Here is a 27,693-nt window from a genome sequence, read left to right on the forward strand (position 1 = left end):
TTATTTTCCCCACATTTTTCAAAACAGCGAATGCAACAGTTCCAGGGGCAGTTAAGATAAGTGCCAGGAGTTCAACAAAGCAGGAAACTCAGGAGTGGAGATTAAGCTAAAAATATATAGAAAAGCATTTAAAAGCAGAAGAGTTCAGCTGAGTTGGAGAAAAGAACTTGCTGTAAGAGATGTTCAAGTTGTTTCAATATGTTGTTTCAAGAAAATCGCTACATAGTTTTCCTTTTTCTGCATTACTGCTTCAAGTGTGGACTGAAAGAAGCCTGCCCACCAACCAGGCTCACACAAATGGAACATGAGTTTGGACTTTGAAGCTCTCAGCTCATTCCTTTCAAAATTAATGTGAAGTAGTTCTTGATATTAGTCCCTGTCTGCTGAGAATGAATATAAATCTCTGATCTGAAAAGGATTGTCCTTGGAGTTGGAGAACAAGCTATTCTCAAACTTTCCTCCCCCACCCAAATTGCTACCCCCTTCCTAAACTTAGGCAAGTTTCCCCCAATCCGGTGCCTTGCAGGTGTTTTGAATTAGAATTCGCATCAGCCACAGCCAGCATTGTCAACTGTGTATTTAATAATAATAATAATAATAATAATAATAATAATAATAATAATATCTTTATTGTCATTGCCCCCTCTCAGGGACAACGAAATTACTTGACTGCTCCATAAAAACACTAATTAAAATATTTATAGGCTACACTTCCACAGCAGGACAGAAGGTGGAATACAGCATACAGAATTACAATAAGGAGAATAAAAATGTCAATAAAAACATCAGGTAAAACATCAATACTGGTTAGTGAAAAGAAATTCCCGTGGCAAAGGTCTGACTAAAATCATTTTTAGAAGACATCCAAAAGGCAGCAGGAATTAAAATTGCCAAGTCTCTACTAGCAAGGAGTTCCACGGAGCAGGGCTGACACACTAAAGTCTCAGTCCCTACTAAAGGCCAATCAAACTCCATGGGCATCGGGAACCACCAGAAGTGCCCCATCAGACGATCTCAGTGATCCAAACCAGAGCATAAGGAAACAGACAGTGCTTGTTAGAGATTATTTAAGAATGATTAGAGCTGTTGTCCAAAACATCTGCAGGTTGAGGAAGGCTGGTTCAAGCATTCAACAAGCCTCAGGAGGATAAAGAACTGCCAACACATTTTATTTTAGAAGCAATCTTGAAAATTCTTTCCTCATTCATTCTGGTTGAAGTCAAAGATTGTGTTTTGTGACTGCCTCTGCCACCTACTTGCTTTTTAAATGAACTTTTTGTTCAGGCCAGGTGAATGGCTTTTGCCTCATAAGAATACCCACATAAGAATAGTGGAATACACTAGGCTTACATTATAGATATAGCTGGCCCTGGTGTCTATCAATTGTTCAGTGAACTAATGTAAAACAATAAGGCAAACATAGTTTAAAATAATGACAAGACTGGTGGCATCTTAAAAATCTAAAAATTTTATTTGGCCCAACCAGTGCTTTTTTTTCTAGAAAAATAGGTGCCGGTAGTCACCATGAAGTTGTTAACACTAAGTGTCACACTTCTTAACAGCAACAACAAAAGAGGTGCTAGTACTGTGTATCTTTGAGTACCCCCTGGGGGGAAAAGCTCTGGGCCTAGCCTATAGAGGACCCAAGCGCACGTTGTCAGATGCATGCAAGAAGCAACAGACTTGCATCAGCCATAACCGATTCTGGCAACAATAATGAAACCATGGAAAGTTGTTTAGGTAACAGTTTACAGCTACCTTGTTCCGTTACAAGAGCAATGAATTTTTTATGTGGGGAAGTATATCCATTTGCTAATGCTATTTCTCCAGAGAAAAACTGCAAGGTAGGAAGAAGGCATGGGGGGAGAAGAGTCCTGAGGCCAAACACCTTGCAACCTCTTCCCCAAGCTGGTGCTGCCTGGATGGTTTCAACTGCAGCTGACATCAGCTCAGCACAGGCACCAGGTTTTGGAATGGTGCCAATACCTTCCAGAGTAAGATCTCTCAGTCTCTTTCTCTGCCCTCTTTCACATGCTAGCGAACAGTCTCTCGCTTTCAACTCTTTGCTTAGATAAACATATTTCTTAGCTTCATTCTCTCTCTTATGGGGAAATCCCCACTTCCTGTAATGGAATCCCAGTGTAAGTGGTTTCAACAGGGGAGCCACAGAAAGAATGTGGTTCGTCAAGCTGTGGGCTCAAAAACCTCTGGGTCACTTTCTTACAGAAGCCATTAGATGTAACACCAGGAGACATAGGAGCCAATGCCTAGGGGCTGTGGCGGCTTCGGCCCCCACAATAAAATATTTGAGGGGGCCTCCACAAAGTTGATGGGCCTTCCCATTCAAATGGTGTGTGTGCACTGCATCGTGTGATTGATTATGCGGTGTGGGGCTTACCTGGGCCCCCACAGTATTTTATTCAAGTTGGCACCCCTGTCGGGAGACCCAGTTAAGAGCAGCAATTCCCTCCACCAGCTCAGGGTCTTGGTACTGCAGAACAGCCTTTCACCCTTTCACTCATCTGCATGTCCCCTCCTCCCATAGTTCTATGCCCTGCAAGACAAAACATCAAAGATATATGGGCAACTTGCTCATGAAGAGCCTGGATTAAATTCACTCTCTAGCTAATCTCATACCTGTCATCAGAGTGATTTTGAAAAATCATAATAAGCAAAGAACCCAGCATGGTTCTCCTGACAGATGCAATATAGTCGCACAAGGTTCATGGATTAGTTCTCACTGCATTAGTTCATACTGCATTATCATTGAGTTTTAAAAGCAAAGCTGTTGCCCTCATCACAATCAAGTGCGCAGTAATACTTTAATTCGGTATGGTTTAGGTGACATGGACAGCCCGTAAATTGGATTCAAATCTAGATGATCTTCAGGAGGTTTCTCCAGCCTCAGCTGCTGCAAGATGGTGGTGAGGATGACAAAGACTTCATTGCGGGCGACTTCTTCTCCCAAACATTTTCGTATTCCCATTCCAAAGATCAATACCTTCTCAGCCAAGCTCTTGTTGAGCTCTCCATTTACATTCAGAAATCTTTCTGGTTTAAACAAGTAAGGGTCTTCCCATAAAGATCTGTTGTGAAAAGGGGGGAACACACCATATTTTAGAGGTCCCAACTCCTACAAGAAGCAAAGATGGCTGCTATAGTCAATGTAGGACACTTAATTTAAGTTATGCTTCACATAATTTAGCCTCACCTAATCAATGAAGAAAGCAACATTCCACTGAGATTTTTAATTCAATTTTTTGGAAGCCCACTTTAAAATGGAAAAAAACAATGTCCCTTGTGGAGGCTGGGATGAGTTTGAAATGGATTGATAAAAGTCCTAAGCTTTATTTGCTGAAAAGACTCAAAAGCAAACAGGAAGTAGAGATTAGGTCACCCATCCATGGGATATACACACAAAGGCAGGTGTTACAGGAGAGTGGCAGAGCACTTCTTGCATGCAGATGGTCCCAAATTCAACACCCAACAGGTAGTGCTGGGAATGTGCTTGGAGAGCTGCTCCCAGTCAGTGCAGAGCAGGTGTTGGGAAACTCTGGCCCTCCAGATGTTGATGAACTACAACTTCCGTCATCCGAGGCCACTGCTTGTTTGGGCTCGCAGGAGTTGTAGTTCAACAACATCTGGACAACCAATGGTTGCCCTTCTGTAGACAATACTGAAGTCGATGGAGCAGTTGGGTATAAAGCACCTTCCAATGTTCCTATCAGTGGGGCACAGAGAGATGGGCTCAGAAAGAGAGAAAGCATTCGGTTTCAGTCCTGCTCACCACTGCCTCTGACCCACTGATGTCCTCTAACAGACTGCCCCCAAGAGAAAAATGGTTGCCCTCCCCTGTACTGGGAGATGCTTGAAATGCCCCTTGTGTTGCTGCAACCAGAGAGGACACAGGGAATATCCCTAACAAGCAAAGGTAATCCCTGATAGCAACCAAACAGGGAAGATGCATGGCTTCCACTGACAAGAGGCCACAAGGTGGGAGTCAAGAGCAGCCAGCATGGAGGGACGTCACTGTGCACCTTGCCTCCTGGTAGTGGCACGGTTGCCAGCTGCTAAGATGGTTGGGATGGGGTTGCCAGTGCACTAGCACAGCCAACGTGGCACTCCTGCCAGTCTGACCACACAGCACTGACTTCCCTGCCACCTCTCCTCTTCCACTCTCTGCCTAGAAAGCAGCAGGGATGTCTCTGCTTGGAGACCAGGTGTGTGCAATGCCCAGTGGTGCAATAGGAGCTTCTACCTGCCATGCTCAGAAATGCATCATGCCCCCAAGACAAGTCCCTCTCCGTCATGCCCTGTCCACCCTACGTTCTAAGCTTATGCACAGCAGACACAAGAAAAAAACAAGCCCTGACAATAATGCCTTTTCTTAAAAATAGTATTGTTACTTACTCATCATGATTCACTTGATACATATTAACGAAGATACAAGTCTTTGGGGGAATATGGTACCCATTCAGAGTGGCATCTTTGGTGGTACTGGAAACAAACACACAATCGCATACACATCACTTTTGTTCAACACTGTGATGCGGAGCTGCACAACAGCTTCACAGCAATCTGCATATAGTGGTGAGAGATCAACCCGTGGCCCCCACCATATAATTTAGGATTGCTCCACACTGATCTACACTTCCTGCTACGATTGTCGTGGTACAAACAAAAGGAACCACCAAGAATGGCCTGGGTCCATCACTGCTGACATAAAGGGTCACTTAGATGTTATGTTGTTATGTACCAGCATTACAGATCTTGGCTTCTCCAGTTGGGGATTTAAGAGCTTTCCAAATGTCATGGAACGTTTCATGTGAATGAAATACTGTTTTCCTTATTCATTGTTAAAATAAAGGAAACAAGATGAACGAGAAAAGAAATAAACCCCACAACCCGTTTTTCATTTGAGCTGAGCAATGGTGTCTTATTTTGCCCTGTTTGTAGTATAGGCATCCCATGCTTACATCTCCTGAAGCATTTTGGGTTTCACCTTAACACAGCTTTTCTGAATTCTGAACATGAACATTTTCTCCATCTAAACTGCCCTCAAAGCTTCTGTCATGCACCTGTAGAGTTTTTGCCAGAGAGGGCTAACAGCAGAGATCTGGGTGGGGAGGGTGATTCAGTGCTGCCTCCTCCCAAACTCTACTTTAAAGTAAAGAGTTGAAAACATCAGGAGATCCAGAATGTAGCTTGGTTCTTGGTGAGGCTGCCAGAGAAGAAGTTTATAAGGCAGCTTACAAGACCGGCTGATTCTCCCACGTTCTTGCTTTCAAAATTTCACTCTCCCACTTAATCTTTTTTATAAATTTGCTAAGTTCCTAAAGGTTGCTAAGTCACATGACAAAATTGATTTTGAATTGGTGCAAGTTTCTCTTCCCTCTCCCACCCCATTTTGGGTGGCTTAAATACTGTCAGCTGAGTTGAGGTAATGGACTTTGCTAGCATATCTCTGGCTGAGTCCCAGCTCAGCCGGGAAAGCACAAGATCCACTCTCATCCTGGTGGATTTTGAATTTGGGTGGCACTCATTTTTTCTTCAAATTGTTTGATTAAAGATGTCCAACCCCTGTGTTATTATTTGTTAATTGATGTGTTTTATTTACAAATAAATATAGGCCATTTAAACAAATAAATCTTTTTTGGTGGTGCTGGTGGTGAATTTTAAACAGTTCTGCCTGAGTGGCTTTCTTGCAATTGGTCACTTTAGGGCTAAGAGCATTATAGTATTGGGGGATGGCTAGGGGATCTAAGGGAACTGTAGCAGGGTGGACAAATATCCTAAGCCACATCTTTTACCTATAAGCTAGGGAAACACCTCATAAAATAAGACACTTCTTTCTTCAGTATTCTACTGGACACAGAATTCAATCGATGATGGCAAAAATTATTTGGAACATTACTTCTGTGGTCAAGCCCCAGTATTTAATGATAAGGCAGAATCTAGTGATGGGAAGTTAAGGAAGGTGAGGGGGGGCAGAGTGCTAACTATTCTTGGGTTTTATATGGGTTTTGTTACAAGTCCGTCAGAAATATACAAGGCAAGGTATTTCAGCAGATTTGTAACAAACCCCATGCATACTGAACCCCAAAATAGTTACCCCCTCATTCCCTATCACCTCTACCCTAATCCACCCGCAATGCCTGACCATCCACACCCCATGCCTTGTAGCAAGGAAGATGCAGACTCCATGCAGTCAGTTAAGGTAACTTGGCAGTTCTGTCTGTGTTGGCAGCACCATGCAAAACATGAAGTAGTCATATGAGCAGAACTCTGAAACAAAACCACTCTCCAACTCTGCTTCTTACCAGTGAGGAATAGTGAAGGGCAGGAAGGAGGCGTGCCTAAATATTTCATGAAGGAAAGCTTCTGTGTAATGCAGAACTTTTCGATCTTTAAACCTTGATGGTCTTTCTCCAATCTTTGCATCTGCACAGAACAAAATGGAACATGTTTCAAGCAATGTGCTTCACAGATAAGGACCTCAGGATTGTTTCAATTTGCCATTTAATCAATTTAATCAAGAACATTACCAATTTCTTCTTGAATTTTCGTTTGAATTTCCGGATTGCTTATCAGGTACAGAAATATCCATCGTAAACATACTGACAGTGTAGCAAAGCCTACAAAATAAAATAAGTGTCAGGATATGTGGTGGTTAAATTATTATTCTGCAAACAACACATTGGTATTTCTATATGTTGAAATCCGTTGTAGGCATAATGCACAAATCCCAAGAGATATTCCATCACGAATGTATGGAATACATACATCCATACATTTCCATATAAAATTGACTAGATCGTTATGATTTGACATGTTTTGGTACTACTGGTAATTGCTAATGGTTCACTTAAATCCAGGTCCTGGATATTTCAATGCCTGCATGAGCATTTTCCACACCAGGCGTGCCCTGTAACGGGGGCCGAGGACCCGCAAAATTTTCAAGGAGGGGGCTGGGCACCCTCAAAATTCCACAACCACACGCATCTTCTGCCAGGGCTGTGAAAGGGTAAGGCGTCTTTGCCCTGTGCGTCCCTTTCACAATGGCCAGGGTGCCTTTCAAAAGGTAAGGTGGTGGGTGGTGGGGGACGGCGGCTGAGCCGCCCTGGTCGGGTGGGAGGGATGGCGTGCATGTGACATCACGCATGCGTGACAGACTCCCCTAACGTTGGGCAGAACTCAACGCTTCTGTTCCCCACAGTTGCAATGTTTTGTAGGGTGGAGTTTTTGTCATCAGGTCCTCAATTTCTGGCCATAATTTTATTTAGTCGGATGCCTAATTCAGGTCTCAGATCCATTTTTGCTGAAATTTACAACCAGTCCCAGTTTGACAGACATACAGTACTTTCCTATCAAACATTAAAGTGGATTGTGTTGAGTTTCATTTTAGGGGGTGAAACCAATTCCATATTTTAGGTGTTGGAAAAATTAACACACTTTGCTGAAGTTCGTCCATGTTGACAATGACACAAAATCCATCTACACAGAAGACACTGGGCAAGAGGTCTACAATTAATTAATGTATACTTTTTAAAAATCTCATGAATTTTAAGTCACACTAAGTCTATCCACCAACAAAGATAGGAGCCTTTATACGGTGCCTACAAAAATTTCACCTGCTCTTCACCTAAAAGATCAGCTGTCAGTCAACAGCAGGCAGCTGTGTTTTAAGGGCCATGTTTAAAAACTCAGAGTGGCAAAAATGTTCCATACTTACCAGCCCCAAAAATGTCATTGACTGTAACTATTATTTTCTGATGAGATAAAGCTGCAGCTTTCCCATCCTCTCTTTTTTCATTGCTAACACTAATGAGGGCATCTGTGATGTCTCTGAGATGGTTCTAAAGGAAACAAACAAAACCCTTGATGCTATTTTCAACCAATCACTTTTTACTTGGCAACCTACAATTTGTTTAATCCTACATATAACGAGTCTATCTTGTTTTTCCCCCTCCCAGCCAAATCAAGGGCTTCAGACTCTTAGGACAAAATTTATTTTGGAAAAGAAAGCAGCAAGTATCAGCTGTTAATAATGTCAAGCATAGTGATAAATTCCTTAGGCAACAATCCCAGCCTGACTTCATAGCAAGCTATTGGCCTAAGTAACATTAAAGTCACAGGAATTTACTGCCAAGTCAATACACACAAAAGAATGCTGCTAATGGTATTTCTCTTGACAGTACAAGAGTGTTATCTTCTCCCAATCTCACAGAAGGCTGGAAAGAAGTCACATTAATCTGTAACTTCTGTTTTAAACTACAGTGGTACCTCCGGTTGTGCATGGGATCCATTCTGGAGCTCTGGCCGGATCCCGAGGAATTTGCAACTGGAGGTGCCACTTCTGTGCATGGTAGAGCGCTTATGCGCATGCACGTGCAGTGAAACCCAGAAAAATACTTCCGGGTTTGCCACATTCGCATCCTGAAGGATACGCAACCGGAGGTGTGCATATCCAGAGGTACCACCGTACATTAAAATGTGCATTTCAAAATGTTTCCCCTTACAATGCACACAGAAACAGAACTGTAGAGTTGGAAAGGATCCTGCGGGTCATCTTGATCAGCCCTCTGCAACACAGGGGTCTCAATGAATTCATCCATGACAGATGGCCATCCAACCTCTGCTTGACAACCTCTTACCATCAGATATTTCTTCCTGATGTTTAGTAGGAATCTCCTTTCTTGTAACTTGAAGCCATTGGTTCAGGTCCTAGTCTCATAGAATTGTAGAGCTACGAGACCCTTGAGCATCTTGCTTGCCCTCCTCTGAACACATTCCAGCTTGTCAATATCCTCCTCACATTGTGTTGCCCAGAACGGGACACAGTACTTTGGTATGTTTTTTGAGCCAAGAACTGATATGCAACATTCCCCCTCCTCAGATTTCCTGATGCAAAATCAGTATCCCAGAACTCCAGGGGGTGGAGATGGGGGTGGGGGTGGCCAGGGATACAGACACCAGCATTGTGCCTGTGCAGTCTCCCCTCCAGAGCTAATAGCAGTTTTTGGAGGTACAATTTTGCATCAACTGCTGCAAAATGCTATTGCCCAATTAGCATCTACCAACAGTCAAACACAGCATACTACTCCAACTTCCCATCATCTGCATAGTCTATTACTTTCTAGGCTCAAATCAAGATGCTGATTCTTACTTTTACAGCCCTACATGGTTTAGGAACCCAAGTGGTGGGGCAGGGAATCCTTCCCCATATGAAGTGCAACCATTTTGGTTGTGGGGTTCCAGTGTTTTGCTCTTTGAGTGTCTAGTTTACACCTGGCTCTTTGAGGTTTTTTAAGCCCAGTTGATTTGCTGCCTCTTGTTTTTCTCTGCCCCGTTGCTTCTATTTTTTCTTTTAATTGCTACTGCTCCATTTGTAATGTGTTTTTAATTTTAATTTGAGTTTTCTTTAACTAAGTTGTTTTCATTTGGGGAGCCGCTTCATTACAATGCATTTCATTTTTTTAAGAAGATCAGAATTTTAAAAATAATTTTAAAAATATTTTGTTGAAAACTAGTATGCTTTAGCTGTTAGAGAAACTAGATAGAATATTTTAATGTCCAGGAAATTTTTATATACCACTTGGCTGTAATAAATCCTCAAAGTGGTTTACAAAAAAATGTAATTATTTTTAAAACAGCTATTTACAACATTCAAAAGTGATTAAAATCAATGATAAGCAGAAAACTAGATTAAAACACATGTCAACCTTCCACATGTCTGGAATGTTAGGAATGTTAATATGAGAAACGTGATCTAAGTTGCCATTCTACTCTGCCACAAACTGTAGAAATGCAGTGTTTGAACAGAAAGATTCTGCATTCCTGTATTCACCCTTTGCATGTTTTTGGCAGGCGTGATCTCCTGCCGTGCTTTGGTTTGATAAGTGTCATGCTACCTGAAGAACCACCCCCACCCCCCAGGGTTTTCCGCCTCCACGGCTGAAAGCTTACCTTATCGTATGTGGTGTAGTGGTCTTCTACACGTTTTGCAACAAAGTTGTTGAACTTCCTATAAAACTCTCGAGCCGCCTTTGCAGCAGGAAGTGGGAGGTAACGAAGGGATGGTATAAAATCAGCTGGATTGAAGACACCTGATGCTTTTATGAAATCATCGTTTACCTTAAGCATGCCTTGAAACTCCTCGTCATCATGGTCATACCTTTTGTTGAAGCAGAGGGCACAGACAACATTCGCAATTGCACAGGTAGTGGAGGCAGCAGGGTCAAAGCTACCAGCCTGTTTGGAGAGCTCCACAAAGGTTTTCACCAGTTCCAAAGCTTCAGCACAAACATGCTCTTCGAGCAGACAAGAGCAAGTGGAAGACGTGGCTTCTGATTTGGTGAGTGACCTTAAAGCTTTGCTGGCAATTTGCTTCTGAAGCTTCCAGCTTTCTCCGTACTTCACAGAAAATGACAGGCTCTCTCCATCAGCAAAAAAAGAAAAGGTGTGCATGTCAGGTCGGGCAGCAAAACTCTCCCCATCTCTAAGCAGCACCTGTTTCACTGCATCCAGTCCATTAACTACCACGACTGGTACCATTCCCAGCTTTATCTGAAACACATCTCCGTATTTCTTCCGCATGCGCTCAAATGAAATGTAGGGATACTCTCCCAGCTGGAGAAGATTCCCCACAATTGGCAGAGACCAAGGTCCTGGTGGCCGAGGTTGCCTGCTCTTCATAAAAATTCGTATAGAAATTAAAATGGAAGCCACCGTAAAGAAGGCAATGGTCACCTTTGAAAAGGAAACTTCTTCAGCTGTAAAATTCATTTTCAAATAAGAAAATACCTGAGAATAAAAATGGCAGACTGAAATTCCTTTAAAATAAAATAAAATAAAACTTAAAGACATGTGTAGATACATAGATTTCCGGCAAGACATTTTGCAGCTCCATACCCTTCTACACAGTAGAACCCATTTGCTTTGTGGCGCATTATGTCCATGCCCCCCCCCCCTTCCCAATGCAATTCAGAGGATTTCTCTGGTTGCCACAATCTCTCCATCTACAAGTGATTCTAGGATCTTTCTCCCACACTTTTGTATCTAGTGATATCATATGGTAAAACCACTATCTATCTATCTATCTATCTATCTATCTGTCTATATAGTGGCAAAGCACACTCCCAACTCATTACATTTTAGATAAGAATCCGTATACAACTCTGACTCTTAAATTACAACCAAAAGCACCTTTTATTGGGTAGAGCTCCCTAATACTTACAGAAGAGCCAAATAATTAAATGTGTCTAAATATCTCTTGGGGAACACAGCAATGTTTCACCAAAGTCAAGTTGTTCATAATATATAGCCAGCAACCCTGCAGTACCTCCGGATGGCTGCTTATTGCGGGATCAGTCTTGCTCAAGCAAACAAGCTTTTCACAGCATCCATACGACGTTGTCAGCATCAAAATACCAACCCATATTTTTGCACTGTTAATCTGCCTGAAGTGTGTGCACATCCTGGTTAGACAGGATTTGGTCATCTAAACGTGGCCTCCTCCTTGTTCCACAAACCATGACTAGGGATCTGCAAGTGGTAGGCTGGATTTAGCCCTGGCTCTAAAGAATGTAAGTTGGCCTCTCAGTGCCAACTTAGAAGCAATGGGGATATTAGGAGATGCAATGGTGGTGGAATAAGACTTGCTTGGATTCCAGTGGGGGAGATGAGGACCATCCCTCACCTCCTGAAAGCGGCTATCTTGTAAATGAGATGATCAGAACAAACAACATGGGATCACCATGGGATGATTCCTTTGAGAATGTGTGCAGGCAAAACAGAAGGCTGGCTATTTAATAAATGGAATGAGATGTAATTGTTTTGGGGAAAACATAGTAAGTGGCAAATTCATCCCAAACTATTTTCTTTTTTAAAAATCCAGAAACCAGAACATGTCGTTATTTAATTTATGGATGGAGAAGTCTGCACTTTGGCAATGATTCAGCTGAATTTCACCTCTATAAATATTTATGGCAGTGTTGCAACAGTGTGCACTTTGAACCAAGTTCTGGCTCCCCCACTTGTGCCTCTAAAGCAAGAATTGTTTACTGCAAACTGTCCCTTCTCCAATGTAGAATTCCTGGAATCAGTCTCAGCTTTTCTCCCATAAACTGAATCATGAAGAGGCGTGTGAAGAAACTAAAGTTAATTTAAGGACAGTATTTCTGGATAACTCATTGCTTTTCAAAATATAAACAAGTAGTTTAAATCTCCCCTCTCCTAGCTACACATAAGCTTTCCTCTAAAGAGCTAAAGCAAGACATGTTTGGGTTTTGCATCTATCACAACGTTTTCCAATAGAGAAATAGCAGGGTTGAAAGAGACAGAAATGTATTTGACCATTTTCACATTTCCCCCCACATTTATTCAAAAGTTACAATACAATGCATTTTCATTCAATATACCCCCTCCACAGACACCTCTGTGATGATGGTGGCACTAAAATATCCTGTTCTTCAATAAAAGAGAAAACGGGAGATCGTGTCAAAGGTATCTTTTCTGGAGATGACTTGTGAAGACATTTGTCTATCGCAAAGGGGGTCCCCTGGGTGCGAGGACCCTTCTCCTTTTCCTGAGCTCTTTATTTTGCCTTTATCTGACACGCCAACGGGGCTGGATCCCGGCCGGGGCTGATGCCAGCTGGAGTCAAAACCTCGGGAGGCTACGAAGACTCATCGTGGCCACTCCGTGTTGAGGAAAAGGCATTTTGCATATATATCCAGGCCAGCCCCCCCCCCCCGCCAGCCCGGGAGCCACGCCGAGCACATCCCGCTCCCTCGAGGCCGCCTTCCTAACCCCGCAAGGGACACACCTTCCGGGGAGCCCCAAGGGACGAGAAGCTTTGCCCGACGGGGAAGGAGCCCGCCTGGTCCCGCCTCGACTCCCTTGGTCAAGCGACTCTGCACATGCTCAAAGGCACGGCTCTCCACCTTTTTATTTCTCAAAAGCAAACCGAGGGTTTTCTTCTTCATTCCCCTTTTGCTCTGCCCCCCCCCCGATCTGCCCAGGACAGCCCTGGCTGCGAAGCCAGACCCCCTTTGCCGCGGCTCACCTGCCCGTGGGCGCAGCGGCGCTTCCAGCTGCTTCCAGCTGCTTCCAGCAGAGGGCGCCAGCGCAGCCCGCCAGCCTCCGGCCCCGCCGCGTTTCAAACGGGGGGGGGGGGGGGCGCTGCCGCGTGCTGCTCCTGCCCGCGGGCCACGAGAGGGCGCTGTGTGCCCGCGGGAAACCTCTTGCATAGCCTTCCCATCCTCGTCCGTATTATATATTCCTACCCCGCCTTTCCCTCCGACGGGACTCAAGGCGACTTACATATGAAAAGAAGAGCTGCTGGAAACATAGAAAGACCCATTCAACGTGGACAGAATTCAATCTGTTTTTGAAAAAAGAAAAAAGAAAGCACAGTGCCTCAAAGTCCTGCAATCCAAGTTTCTAAATTTAACTGGTGCAGAAAGGAAGTGTTCCCCTTCTCCTCCAGACATAGTTGCAACTCCCCCCCTTGGCCACGCTGGCTGCGGCTGAGGGGACCTGGAGTCCAGAAAAACGGGAGAGCCAGAAGTTCTCCATCCTTTACCTACAAGAAATATTTACCAGGCTGGTGGTAGTCTAAGGTTACCAAAAAAAATAAATCAGTGAACCTGGGGACACTTATTGTTCGCTACATACATGTGAATGCTGAGAAAGCTGTAACTCCGGGGACTGACCCCGGGAAACAGGGACATTTGGTAACCTTATGGCAGTCTTTATGTAGTCACATAATTTTGAACATGTTGGGTTAGATCTAGATTTAGGCTGCAATCCTGACTCAACGCACCTGGGAGTAAGACCCACTCAGTTCAGTAGGACTTATTATTGTGCTGTATGTCAAGGCCAAAGGTCAGCAAACCTTTTCAGCAGGGGGCCGGTCCACCGTCCCTCAGACCTTGTGGGGGGCCAGACTATATTTAGGGAGGGGATGAATGAATTCCTATGCCCCACAAATAACCCAGAGATGCATTTTAAATAAAAGGACACATTCTACTCATGGAAAAACACGCTGATTCCCGGACTGTCCATGGGCCGGATTTAGAAGGCGACTGGGCCAGATCCAGCCCCCAGGCCTTAGTTTGCCTCTGCATGGTCTAGGCCCACTGATTTCAGCTAGGCTCCACTTTTTTGGCTTTTTGAAAAATCCCCTTTCCTGCTGTCTCTTTCTCCTTTGCAGATGAGACTTTGCCTATAAACTTTGGTTATATGACTGTGTTTTTCATTCCTACGACTGCACTAACGTCTGCTTGGAACATCCATGGTGCCTCCTGATATTTACTCTTCAAATAGTAAGGGACTGGCAATTACATAACACATTGCCTGAGTTACAAAGGTTGCCACTGTCACCACTGGTATACTGTCTTGATTCTGCGTATTCTTCTCTCCACAGGTTATATAACCCACCAAATACTTTTCAGGAAAGAGATTTGCCTTGGCGCATATCCAGCAAACATGCCACAGCATGGGAGCTGGAGAACTTGGAAACGAACTTTACCCATAGAGATCAGATAAGGACACTTATCTCCTAATTATGCAGGTAAGAGTTGGTATGATAGTTACGCGTATTTAGCATTTTAGAATATAGAATGGCAATATCCCAGGTGCAGTAGGCACAAACCGAAGTTGACGTTTATTATTATTTTATAGCTGTCATATGCATCTTAATTTCTTGACTGATGTGACCTGGGCACAATGTGCTTTACCAGTTGCTTTACATGGTTTGGAACAATAAGAAAAAGCAGGAGCTAAAAGTGGGTAAATCATTGCATTCATTCCCAGAGTGGCATCTTAAAGGCCACCAAGCCCCCCCCCCCCCCCCCCGCTCTGCGCAGGAGGCATCTCTACCCACTGCTTCTAGGCCTGCCCTGTGAGGCAGCATTCCCAACTCTTTCTTTTTTTTTAATATATATTTATTAGAATTTTACAACACATAAAAACCAAACAGATCCACAAAAGAAAACAGAAAAAACAAAAACAGAAAAAACCAAAGAATACACACTTAATCAAAGGGAAAAAAAACCAAAGAATACACACTTAATCAAAGAAAAAAAGTAAAAAAATCCACTTTTAAATTTCAAGGTTCTTTAACCCTCTTTCCTGACCTCCTCACATCTCCCTTTTTTATGTTCCTCTTTATTCCCTCAAATTCAGCAAATTCTAACCCTCTTTCATATCTCATTTATGATTGTATACTCCCACTTGTTATGTCTCTAATTTCCCCTATTTTTTTTTAAAAAAACCTTTTTTTTCATAGCTCTTTTAACTATATCCCAAATGCCGTGTTACCTTTAGATCCCACATCATTTTAACATTCAAACAATTTACAGTGTTTCTGTAGATAGTCCTTGAACTTTTTCCAATCCTCTTCCATCAACTCTTCTCCCAGGTCTCGGATTCTGCCGGTCATTTCTGCCATCTCCATATAGTCTATCACTTGTGTCTGCCATTCTTCCACGGTGGGCAGATCTTGTGTCTTCCAATATTTAGCGAGGAGTATTCTTGCTGCTGCTGTTGCGTACATAAAAAATGTTCTATCTTTCTTTGGCACCAATTGGCCGACTATGCCCAAAAGGAAGGCCTCTGGTTTCTTAGGAAAGGTAAATTTAAATATCTTCTTCAGTTCATTATAGATCATTTCCCAGTAAGCCTTAACCTTTGGGCACGTCCACCAAAGATGAAAGAATGTTCCCTCAGCTTCTTTACATTTCCAACACTTGTTATCAGGCAGATGATAAATTTTTGCAAGCTTAACTGGGGTCATGTACCACCTGTAAATCATTTTCATAATATTCTCCTTTAAGGCATTACATGCCGTAAACTTCATACCGGTGGTCCACAACTGCTCCCAGTCAGCAAACATAATGTTATGACCTATGTCTTGTGCCCATTTAATCATAGCTGATTTAACCGTTTCATCCTGTGTATTCCATTTTAACAGCAAGTTATACATTCTTGACAAGATCTTAATTTTCGGTTCTAACAATTCTATTTCCAACTTTGATTTTTCCACCTGGAAACCAATTTTTTTATCCAAATTATAGGCCTCTCTTATTTGATAGTAATGAAGCCAATCTCGCACTTTATCTTTTAGTTTCTCGAAACTCTGCAATTTCAATTTGTCACCTTCTTGCTCCAAAATTTCCCAATATTTTGGCCATTTGGCCTCCATATTGAGCTTTTTCTGAGCCTTAGCTTCCATTGGCGACAGCCACCTTGGGGTTTTACTCTCCAATAGGTCTTTGTATCTTATCCAGACATTAAACAATGATTTCCTGACAATGTGGTTTTTGAATACCTTATGTACTTACCTGGCAGGGGAGACACCTTGATCATTCCCAACTCTTTCAACCATTCCTCAAAGGACTCCTTTTCTAGGTTGCCCTCCTACGGACACTCTACAGGGTGTCAACATATTGTTAAAATATCCCTCTTGGGACACTGAAATAATGGGGGTGGGTCAATGTGAGTAGAGGTTGTGGGTGTGCACGTGCCTTCCCCGAGCCCTTCGCTCTTAACCTTCATGCGCTCCATGTCCACATGATCGGGAACCCTGTGCAATTCTGGTCCTCCCCCCTCAGCCCCCCTGGGCCCAGGAAGAGAAATCCAGCTTCAACAGAGGGCCCCCCTCTGCTTGCACCTACCCTTTCCTACTTGAACTCTCCGCTTTTTCTTTTTTCTTTTTGCTCTTGTGTGTTATTGAAGTGTCTGTTCTTGTTTGAATAAAATATTTTAAAAGAAAATACACCTTGCCAAATTTGAGATTTCAATAGTGTTTTTGAAAGCTTATTTTCAACATATATATGCACAAACACACCCTCCCTGTGCAGAAAAGATCCTGACTTCTCTTAAAGAAAACTTTTTGGGTTGCCACCAGGAGGTGCAATTGATACTTTTTTCCTGCAACACATCCTTACTTAGAACAGCCATTTTACCTCATTTGCTCAGATGCACTTGCTCCACGTGTTTTCTTTTTTTAAAAAAGAAACTAGTTTTAAATCAGTCCTTCTTTGCATCTTCTGAAAGTTAACAGTATTGCCTGTTTTGAGGGAGACACAGTTTTTCCTCATTTACCTCATTTTTCTCTTTCGAGCCTCTAATTTTGCCAAACTCCTTTTCCTGCCTCACAGTCTGTATCCATATCCAGGGGCTAAATGTGCATTCCATTTGGGAACCAGGGCTGGGGAACTGGACCTGGTGAGACGGATCCTTACCTCTCCCACTCCTTGAGGGCCAATTGATTGGTGCTGAGCAGAGGCGCCGAGTTCCACACAGAATTAGGAGGGCTCATCAAATGTGCATGATGTCACACGTGTGACACACACGTGTGATGTCATGTGTGTTGGAAGGAGGCTGTGAGGCCTGACAAGGCCCTCTGCCACCATGGATAGGACCGGAGGGGCCTCTGCCACAGTGGGGAGGCCCAAATACCCCCACCTCAAACCAATATTCCCTCCTGTAGTCATTGCACTACATGAAGAAAAGATTGTGTCTGGGCAGTGACTGTGGTGATCTGATATAAGGAGAGTAAAGCCAGGGAGGCTCTATCGCCTTTGTGCCTGGGGAAGGGAGCATTCCTTGTTCACAGAGCCATCTTATGCAGTCCCTGCACTTGGCAACTCCCTGCCTGTTAGCATTAGGCAGGCATTTTCCTCCTGTTTTAGGTGCCTGCTGAAAACACCTTTATTTCAACAAGCCTTCTCAGACATGTAATTTAGTTATGCATATTGTTTGGGGGGGCACACTGTAGAATGTCCATAGGAGGGGTCCCTTTACTTTTACCTTTTGAGAATCACTGTCTCCTGATCATTTTACATCCCACTGCAAGACAGTCAGTCTCGCTTTGTAGCTGCTGCACTGTGAGTAGAAGAAAATGTCAAGGGATCGCAGACCAGTCCACACAGCTAACATATATAAAGGGATGAATGTTACCGCAGCAATGTAAAATGATCAGGAGACAGTGATTCTCAAAATTACTATGATGTAACTCATTAGAACAACTTAAAGGTAAAGGTAAAGGGACCCCTGACCATTAAGTCCAGTCACGAACGACTCTGGGTTTGCGGCGCAAATCTCGCTTTACTGGCCAAGGGAGCCGGCATTTGTCTGCAGACAGCTTCCAGGTCATGTGGCCAGCGTGACTAAGCTGCTTCTGGTGAAACCAGAGCAGCACATGGAAACACCATTTATCTTCCCGCCGGATGGGTACCTATTTATCTACTTGCACTTTGACATGCTTTCGAACTGCTAGGTTGGCAGGAGCAGGGACCGAGCAACGGGAGCTCACCCCATCACAGGGAATCGAATTGCCAGCCTTCCGATCAGCAAGCCCAAGAGGCTCAGTGGTTTAGACCACAGCGCCACCCGCATCCCAGCACAGCAACTGGGTGGTAGAAACATAAACAGCATAACAGTGCCCCCAGCTCCCAACTCCTCTAGACTGTTCAGAAGGAAATCATGGTCAATGGTATCAAAAGCCACTGAGAGATCCAGCAGGACCAGGAAACAGCTTTCACCTCTGTCCCTAGCCCGCCAGAGATCTTCGACCACAACAAATGCTTGGAAATAGAATGCAGGATGATGCCTTTCTCTTTTCCCACTCAGGGAATCACATTATAGGGACAGGTGCCAATGCTGTGAAGGCCACCACTGTCAAGAACAACTGATCATCAGCCACCACCACCAAAACCTGCTTGCAGGAAAGATGTCAACCCGTCACAGTATCTCCAGGATCAGTATACAGTAGAACCTTGTGTTACGGACGGGATCCGTTCCGGAGGCCTGTCCATAACACGGAACTGATGCAAGCCGAAGCGCCACGGCGAAACCCGGAAGTAACCTGTTCCGGTACTTCCGGGTTGCCACGGGACACAACACGAAAACACGTAACCTGGAGCGGACACAACATGAGTATGACTGTTTACTAACTCAGACTAGAGCCCCTCCTCCCCACCCTCTCACCACAAGCCACTTTTGTATTCTACAAAAATACAAAGTAGACATAAGTGACTTGGAGTGACTGTGTGTGGGTGCCAAGCTAGCCAGCAGCCCCACTGAGGAGACAGAGGTACCACTATCAGAAGAGCACCATTACACACCACTATGCACCAAAGGCCAGCACCACCCACTAAGGAATGCTCCATAATGAAGCATTCAATGTTTCTCTCTTTTGTGAACATGAAAAGCAAAACCAAGATGAGGAGGGACTGCAGAACAGAGCAAGCATCTCCTGCCAGTGCAGAAAGGAGGCCTAAGAGAAGTCGAAGCACAACAACCTGGTCTCACAGTACTGGGAGCTCCAGCATCCTTGATGACCAGCCATGCTAGCGGGGGCTAATGGGAGTTCCAGTCTAACAACAACTACAGGGTACCAGGCTGGGAAAGACTGAGTGAGCCTATTTTCTTAATTTTTTTTTAGCTGGTAGTAATTCAGTGAAGAAATCAAAGAAATAGTCACTGTAATTCTAGAAGATCAGACACAAGTTTTGCATTGTGGGGAGCAGCATTGCATTCACATTGGGATGGTAGATTGTTTTTTTAAGGCACTTAAGGCACAATCTCTACTCCCCCAATTAACATCTTCGAATAATTCAGAAAAAAGCCCAAGTTGGTACAACAAAAGTTTAAACAGAGTGAATGCTCAAATATTTTTTTTGAAATGGATAACTCTGAACTCTACACCACTCCTTATTAAAAGGTTTCTGTTTCAGGGACTTCAGTTTCTGTTGTCTTCCAAGTGTGCTGCTGTATCTGAAGTTTCTTATTTATTTTCTCCTTTCAAAGACTAATCTGTCAAAAGACTTGAGTAATGCAGTAGTACTTAGGAGTTAATGATTTTTCAAAAACAAAAAATGCAAGTGTTTGTTTCTAAATTTGCATAGACAGGGTATTTCCAAGGTATTTCTCAGACTGAAGAATGTCTACCCAGATGCTTAGAAAGTTGAGGTAATTTTAATATGCTTTAGTATTTTAACTTCTATATCCTCAAGATATGTTTGGGATTTTTTCCTAGATTTTCTTGTTTTATCTTTTTGTAGTTTTTTTTACAATCAAACGGTGTATAAAATTTATGAAACAAATAAATAAGGGGGTGTCTTTTATTTATGAGATTTCTGCCCTTTACCAGGGTAGGTTACACCATATATATATATATATATATATATATATATATGAGATTATAAAACAAATGAAGCAGTTGCCACCATGAAACAAGACAAATTAAAAACAGTTCCATATATAAAATAATACCAAAATTAAAAACAATTCAATATATAAAAACAGTTCAAAATAGTTCCACTACAGAATCAAAATGGGATAAAGATCTTCCTTTAAGAGGCTTGTTGAAGGAGGATGATCTTCTGCATTTGTCAAAAAAACAACAAAAACGGTACCTGATATGTCATGGGAGAGTATGCCAAAAGGTTGCTGCCGTAACGCTAAAGGCCCGATTCCTATATTATACAGAACAAACCTCCTGAAAGGATGTTGTCTACTGCACAGCACAGGAATCAATGTGGTACACAAGGGAGGCATATACAGTACCTTCTCATTATATGCATGATAATGAAAAAGCAACATATGGTCCCAACCCCCTTAGAGCTATTTTCCTGGAGCATAGGTGCAGTCCTATATTACACTAGGTCATCAGCTGAGGGGCATGAGAATGAGGTGGCCCTGCACCCCTTGCACCCCCAGGTAAAGACGGCCCTGCATTTGAAGCTTCAACTAGACAATCTGTAGCCATTATAGAAAAACATATTCCAGTTAAGCGTTCATCAATTACACACACACACACACACACACAAACCCACCAATGTCCAATGTAATATGGCATTATACAGTGCTTTTTTTCTTAAAAAAAATGTTTAGAGGTACTCTCATTTTCCTACTCATATTGAAATACTGTCCCTCAATGAGGCCAAACTTAGATTCACAAAATGTTTAGGGGTATGCGTACCTCTGTACCCCCCCCCCGAAAAAGCACTGGCATTATATATTTGTTCCAAGTTAAGGTGATATATCACATTTGACCAATATTGCTAATATGTGCTACCTGCACACATTACCTTGGTTATCCAAGATAAGGAACTGCACAGTGCATTCCTTGATACCTTCCACCTGTCTGTCTTGCCTGTCATTGCAAAGTGGTCAAGGGCAAAAGGTGTTTTTCTTTCCAGTTAACATTTGTCCAGCACTCTGCAGCCTCCCTGGTTGCCCACACTTACTGATCTGAAAATGCGTCATGAGTTTTGGTTGAAGCTAGGGAGGCTGAAAATTGCAGACCACTAATGAGATGGTTTGTAGTATATAATAATGGATATTCACAAAACCCCTCTTGCACCTCAAAAGTAAAGTAAGCACATTTTTAAAAAGGATGCACTCAGCCCCATCTACCACTCCTCATAATCTCTGAAAGACACACACACAAATCAGATCAAATTTCTGAAAAAGAAAATTGAATGAGTAAATAGTTGAGGACAGCCTTATACTGAATCAAACAACAGCCCATTCATTTCACTATTACCTACACTGGCTGACAATCCCTCTCCAGGGTTTCTGATGAACATTCCCAACTCTACCTGGAGATATTGAGGATTGAAGCTGGGATTCTCTGCACGCAAAGCAGATCACTCTCTTTGGCACATCATTGAACTCAGTAAATTATATTTTACCTTGCAGAACTGCTTGTAAAGTCCTGCCATCTAAATAAATCCTAACATCTTGCCATCAGCAATTCTGCAAGGAAGATTCTCAAAAAAATTCATACTTAGAAATGCATAAAACAGGTCAAAACTATTGCACATGTTCTATTTAGCTGCCCATTTTACACAAAATCCATGATAAACATTTAAACTCCATGCTGTAAAAAGGTTAAATTGTCCTGATCTCTGCAGGGTTTCCTTTCTACTCAACAGTCGGAGAATGAAGCAAAATTTATGAGCGATGCCATGAAACTATGTCGCCATAAGACTTGAGAGGCATTTTTTAACATTATTATGTCTGTATTAGCTTTATCTTAAAGTAACTCCTTTTAGGAACAGATGCCAATTTTATGTTTTGATTTATATACTTTTGTATCTTCTGTATGCCAATAAAGGTGATTGATTGATTGATTGATTGATTGATAAATTGTGTTCGGCTGAAGGTGGGTCAGAGCTTCTCATTTGCCTTCCCAGCAAGTGGATGGCTATTGTTTACTGTGAGACAGAAAGGGAAAGGTGGTGAGGAGGTCAGGATGGTGCAAAGTCACTAGTAGAGCCAGTTTGAGCCATGCTGACCTCCTTCTAAGCAACAGCAATGCGCTGGCCAGAAAGCAAGCATACCAGTATCACCCCACAATCCGCTTCTGGTGTGCAGTATCAAAGACATGCCATCCAATGGTCAACAAGAGGGAAGAAAGACCCCCAATTTGTAACAAAAGTGAGAAAAATTTAGGAGATTTATCAGATTAAGTAACTTCAGCATCTATGGTAGAAAAGAAAATGCTTCTTAACTGCAAACCATTCTATAACACTTCTGCATTTAGAAATGTAATTAAATAGAAGACTGATGCAAACAGAAGGAAGTTATAGTAAAAAAAAATTCAAAATATAAATACAGCAATATTAAAGCAAGGGAGTCAAAACACAGAGGAATGAGATTAATTTGAAAAACATAATTTGGTTTACTCAGAAGAAATGGAATAAAATTCTCAGAAGTTTCAGACATAGATTTTCATTATTTACAAAATACAATGAGGTTTTCCTTCAAGAAAATGCTGCAGTGAATGATCTCCAAAAAGTTAAATAAACTGCAGATATTGTGCTTGTACCAAAGATAACGGGGGGAAATGCAGTACATAGCCACTTAAATATATTTTACTGATTATCCAAACCCAAATAACAAGATCATTGAAATCTAGACTGTGGTCCAGTAATTTTTAGAAGCATGTTCTCCAAAAAGAGCTTCCCCATTTATGGACAGCCACGGTATATTGGAATGAATGAAGCCCTTCACATGTGCAATGGAACAGTCGTATATCGCTAGACCGGGACTCCGGTTTAATTTTTAAAAAATGCATGTAATCATATTCTCACTATTAATATAAATGTAAGGTAAAGGTAAAATGTAGAGGACCCCTGGACAGTTAAGTCCAGTCCAAGGCAACTATGGGGTTGCAGTGCTCATCTCACTTTCAGGCCGAGGGAGCAGCACTTTTCCACAGACAGCTTTCTGGGTCATGTGGCCAGCAGGACTACACCGCTTCTGGTGCAACTGAACACGATGACGGAAGCGAGAACGCACGGAAACACTGTTTACCTTCCTGTCACAGCGGTACCTGTTTATCTACTTGCACTGGCGTGCTTTTGAACTGCTAGGTTGGCAGGAGCAGGGACCAAGCAACGGGAATTCACCCTGGTGTGCGGATTCGAACCGCCGACCTACTGTTCAGCAAGCCCAAGAGGCTCAGTGGTTTAGACCACAGCACCACCCGCATCCGCAAAATGTAGCTCTTATTTGGATGAACCAAGGACTATAAAAGCATTTTATCATCAATGTATAACAGGTAATGAATCAAATTTATGACCTGGTAAATTTAGACCACGGCCAAAGAAGTGATAGGTGTTTGCTTAGGGTTCCATATCCAGAAGGTGGCCGCATGACTCGGAAAGCTGTCTGTGGACAAACGCCGGCTCCCTCGGCCTGAAAGCAGAGATGAGCGCCGCAACCCCAGAGTCACCTTTGACTGGACTTAACTGTCCAGGGTCCTTTACCCTTTTTACCTATTTTTTTTGGGGGGGGGGATCTGGATAAACAAAGTTGTTGAGCTTTTTTCAGTGATCACCCACTTGCCCCCCCCCCCGACTGGCTGCTGCTACCACCAAGAGCCATCCGCACCAGAGCCTGAGCTGCCCAAGTACACACACTTTTTAACCCTCCCCCCCCCAAAAAAAACCTGGACATTTGCTTAGAATTGTAAAATTCCCCTGGAAGGGCATGTAGGCCCCCCAAAAGAGGATATGTCTGGGATTTCCCAGACATATGGCAACCCTATGTTTGCTATTTGTGTCACACCTGTTTCCACTGCAGAAAAAACAGGCTGATCTTGCATTTAAATAGCAGCTTGTTTCTTGGGTGTTGTGAGTTATTGTGTCAGGGGAAGGTTCTGGCTTCCCACAGAAATCTCCCTCACATGAACCTAGCAGCCATTTTTTGTGGTTAACAAATCATTCCCTTGTAAATATAAAATGTTGGTATCTGTAGGAGTAAATATCACATTCTTACTTTGCTTTGTGTCTTCTAGTTTGTTCACTTCCAATAACAGCTGTTATCGTGCAGAGCGGGGGAGAGAAGTAATTCAAAATATAATCAAACAGCTTTTCATTTCATATTTTTTCAGGGGCATCAAAACAGGAGTTTTGATCAACCCAAAAGTTCACATCGCACAGTGAACACACCAAGGTGGTGAATCTTTTGATGTTCCTCAAATGTTTGCTAATACAACTGGCATCTCTCCTCCAGCATCATATACAACATTTTGGAAGGAGAGCCCAGCATACGGAGGAGTGCTCAGGATACAAGGAACAGCTCTCAGAGCTGGATGAAGACATGATGTGGCCCTAAGCTATCCCAAGTTTAAGAAGCCCCATAGTATTACCAAAAATGTATATTATTCTTACTGAAATGACAAAAAAAGAGAAATAGAAATATTTGCATACACAGTCAAGGGTGCACCTAAAAACTAGTGTGCTCAGCAGCAAAAACCTGAGACTTTTAATCTCAGGCTTGTGGGTTCGAGCCGCATGTTGGTAAAAGATTCCTGCACTGCAGGGGTTGGACTAGATGACCCTTGCGTTCCCTTCCAACTCTACAATTATAATGTAAAACTTGAAACTTTTTTTTTTGTATGAGGAGGCAACTCATAATCTGAAACCCTAAATTGTAGTTTACGTAAATTGTGTGTAAATCTGACACTGATTGCTTGCCATGACACTTGTAATCATTTATTTCCCCCTTTTCCACATTCCTACAGCATGTAATACTAAAATGTAAGAACGCATTTGGTGCACAAATCTGAATTGGTTAACATGGACAGTTAGCACAGATTAAGGCTGCAAATCTATACATTCCTGGAAGTTAATGAGACTTCTTTCCTAAAAGGCATAAATACGTAATTGTGCTGTAAGCCTACATTCCTAGTCACATATACATTTTTTAGTCATTACTTGGGTGGCAAACTGCCTTAAAAAAATGAGAGGTGTGTGAATTTTGAAGGATGGCTGTGTTTTGGTTCGTGTGTTGTTTTGGAAAATGTGAGTGACATATTCTTGCCTTTAAATGCAAACGGAATCAATTTTTTCTTGCATCTTGATGGTGTGCACACATATGCATGTCACTGTATGCCCAATGAAAAGTGTTCTTCAGCATTAAGTCCTGCACCCAAGAAGAAAGATGACTCCACAGGACACAAAACTACAACTGGTGAGCAGACATTAGTACACAGCTTGATTAAGTAAAAGAGATTTGTATCTGTTTTATCATTTTTAAGAGAGACAACTACAAGTTTCTCATTTGAAAGCAAACCCAGAATAGAACGGCTTTGAAACAATACCAAAGAAGCACTTTGAATCTGCAAAACTTTTATGAACAAACATCACTTCTTGCCACATTTTCAGACTGTTTTTCACTGCTCTGCCCTAAACCTAATTGCATTGCATGGGATTCTGCCAGTGCTGGAAGAGTCAAGTGACCAATCTCATTCTTATACATACAGATTTTGCAGTCTGGAAACATTCTGGATTTTTATGGGGTTGAATACCAGCCCACTTATATTTATATATATATAGTCCCCCCACAATCCATTTCCCATATTTTGATGCCACTGTGCCCAAGAAAGTCCAGCACAAATAACAGGCTGAATAGCAACGCTCAGAAAGAAGCATACAAATTTCACCTATATAGCATAAATAACCTGAAACTCTTTTAATAATATTCCAGTTTCTGGAGGTCAGAGCCAGATTTTTATCCATTTATACAAAATCAGTACATGATGCAATCAACTTCAAGCTCAAGAAGAAAGGTTCCACTGAGATCAATGTGATTGAGACAAAAGTGCTATCTGGCAGAAAAATAAAAATAAATAGCGTACTATATAATACGAATTCCACTTAATGAATGATTAGACAGCTAAAGCAAATTATAGATTATTGGTAAAATAACACCCATCTGTATTACACACTACCTACTCAATAATCAAATATATCAAAGCATTCAATTAATATGCCCTGGCTGAAAAAGAAAAAGGTTTCTGTTCTGCATTCCTTTCCATGCTTAAAGTTGCTGACTTATTAGACTTCAACACAGCATTCCAGTTTAGTACAGCAATTGCCTAACTGTCTCAAGAACAGTCCTAAATCAAAAGTGACCCCAAATAAAATAAATACCAATTAATAGTAATCAATTGTTTTGCAAATGTTCAATGTTAAAAGTCTTTTTCAGGCAATACGCAAGGCCCTCTGCAGGGAGTACATCTGTTTGCTGAGATACTCTTTCAGCTTCCACAAAACCCACTTTTAATAAAACAAGAACAGCATTATTTCCATGATTAGAGAATGTATCTTAATGTGAAATGGCCACTCACAATCCAAGCCTAGCTAGCAATTTCATTTCAGCCACATTTTGCTGAATATTCACAAAAGTCTTATCCAACCTCCAGCTTCGTGCTTCTGTTACCTGCTTTAAATTGCTGGATCTCGAGGCTCTAAATGTTAAATAGAACATCTCCAAGTACAAGCGCACATGAAGACTTTGTCCTGGCTGTCATCATCACTGTTTTCTGGATCTTCAGTTGGGAAAACCATTGGAAAGTCAGCGCTTTCACTCCGCTCATCTTGCTGCCTTGAAGGAGGGTAGCTTCCCATAGTGTCACCCTGGATGCCTTTAGCCTGACAGGATTCATGATCTTGACTGCAAATCTGATTAAATCCAGCATTAGGAGATGATGTGGATGTGCCAAACATCCTAGGGAGTTCAGAAACAGAGAGAACAATTTTCTGGGAAATTCCTATTTACCAGCATCTGAAAATGACTCACCAGTTCCCTTTTGTTTGCAGAAGGCAAACTTTTAAAGCGCCCCCCCTCCCTCCGGTGATTATAAGCCTTAGCACCAGAGATGGTTGCTTGGCAACACATTTAGCCCTATCCTAACTAAATCTCTCCTGAAAAGCCACAGATTCACTTTGCACAGCAGAAACAGCCAACAATATACTGTGCCACACAGTCTTAAATTTATTCAGGTATTATTAAAGTACTTGAATGATCCATAAATTGGTTTCCTAAACAAAGCCCAAATATCTTCTACAGTTTGTATGGTTAATTCAGTTACATCTCTCTCTTCACCCCCTTTTTAAATCAACCATTCATTTTCTTTAGCGGGGGACTGGCAGGAACAAAATCACAATCTGTTTTAGAATACAGGTCATCTGAACAGATGATAGGCTGCGTTAGTCAGCCATTTTCTTTCAAAGCAAGGATCTGCCATGCTGCCATGTAAACAGAATGGGCTTCGCTTCAAGAAATTTATGTGGGTTTATCTTAATGTCATGTGAGGCATAATTTAAGTTTCACATTTGAAAGTGGGCTATATTGATTCAAGGTGGTATGAGTCAGTGAACAAAA

At 42.3% G+C, this 27,693-nt stretch overlaps 1 protein-coding gene across 4 annotated transcripts; it reads right to left on the reverse strand.

Annotated features, from left to right (window-relative positions):
• Positions 1–1,445: 1,445 nt before the first annotated feature.
• Positions 1,446–27,104, reverse strand: LOC310744921 (cytochrome P450 1A1-like). Of its 4 annotated transcripts, none has more exons than XM_083576921.1 (7): positions 26,749–27,104; positions 9,967–10,803; positions 7,733–7,856; positions 6,546–6,635; positions 6,321–6,441; positions 4,411–4,497; positions 1,446–3,086 (listed from the first exon to the last, which is right to left on the reverse strand). In XM_083576921.1, exons 1-7 carry the CDS (start codon positions 26,794–26,796, stop codon positions 2,804–2,806), a joined length of 1,590 nt encoding a protein of 529 aa, XP_083433047.1. In that variant the 5' UTR covers positions 26,797–27,104; the 3' UTR covers positions 1,446–2,803. The 4 variants fall into 4 exon arrangements, with proteins under 4 accessions (XP_083433047.1, XP_083433050.1, XP_083433049.1 ...); XM_083576924.1 differs by lacking the exon at positions 26,749–27,104 and adding an exon at positions 16,971–16,994; XM_083576923.1 differs by lacking the exon at positions 26,749–27,104 and adding an exon at positions 13,067–13,077.
• Between the last annotated feature and the right edge of the window lie 589 nt (positions 27,105–27,693).

The sequence above is a fragment of the Podarcis filfolensis genome, assembly GCF_964270895.1.
Source record: "Podarcis filfolensis genome assembly, chromosome: 11".
NCBI lineage: Eukaryota > Metazoa > Chordata > Lepidosauria > Squamata > Lacertidae > Podarcis > Podarcis filfolensis.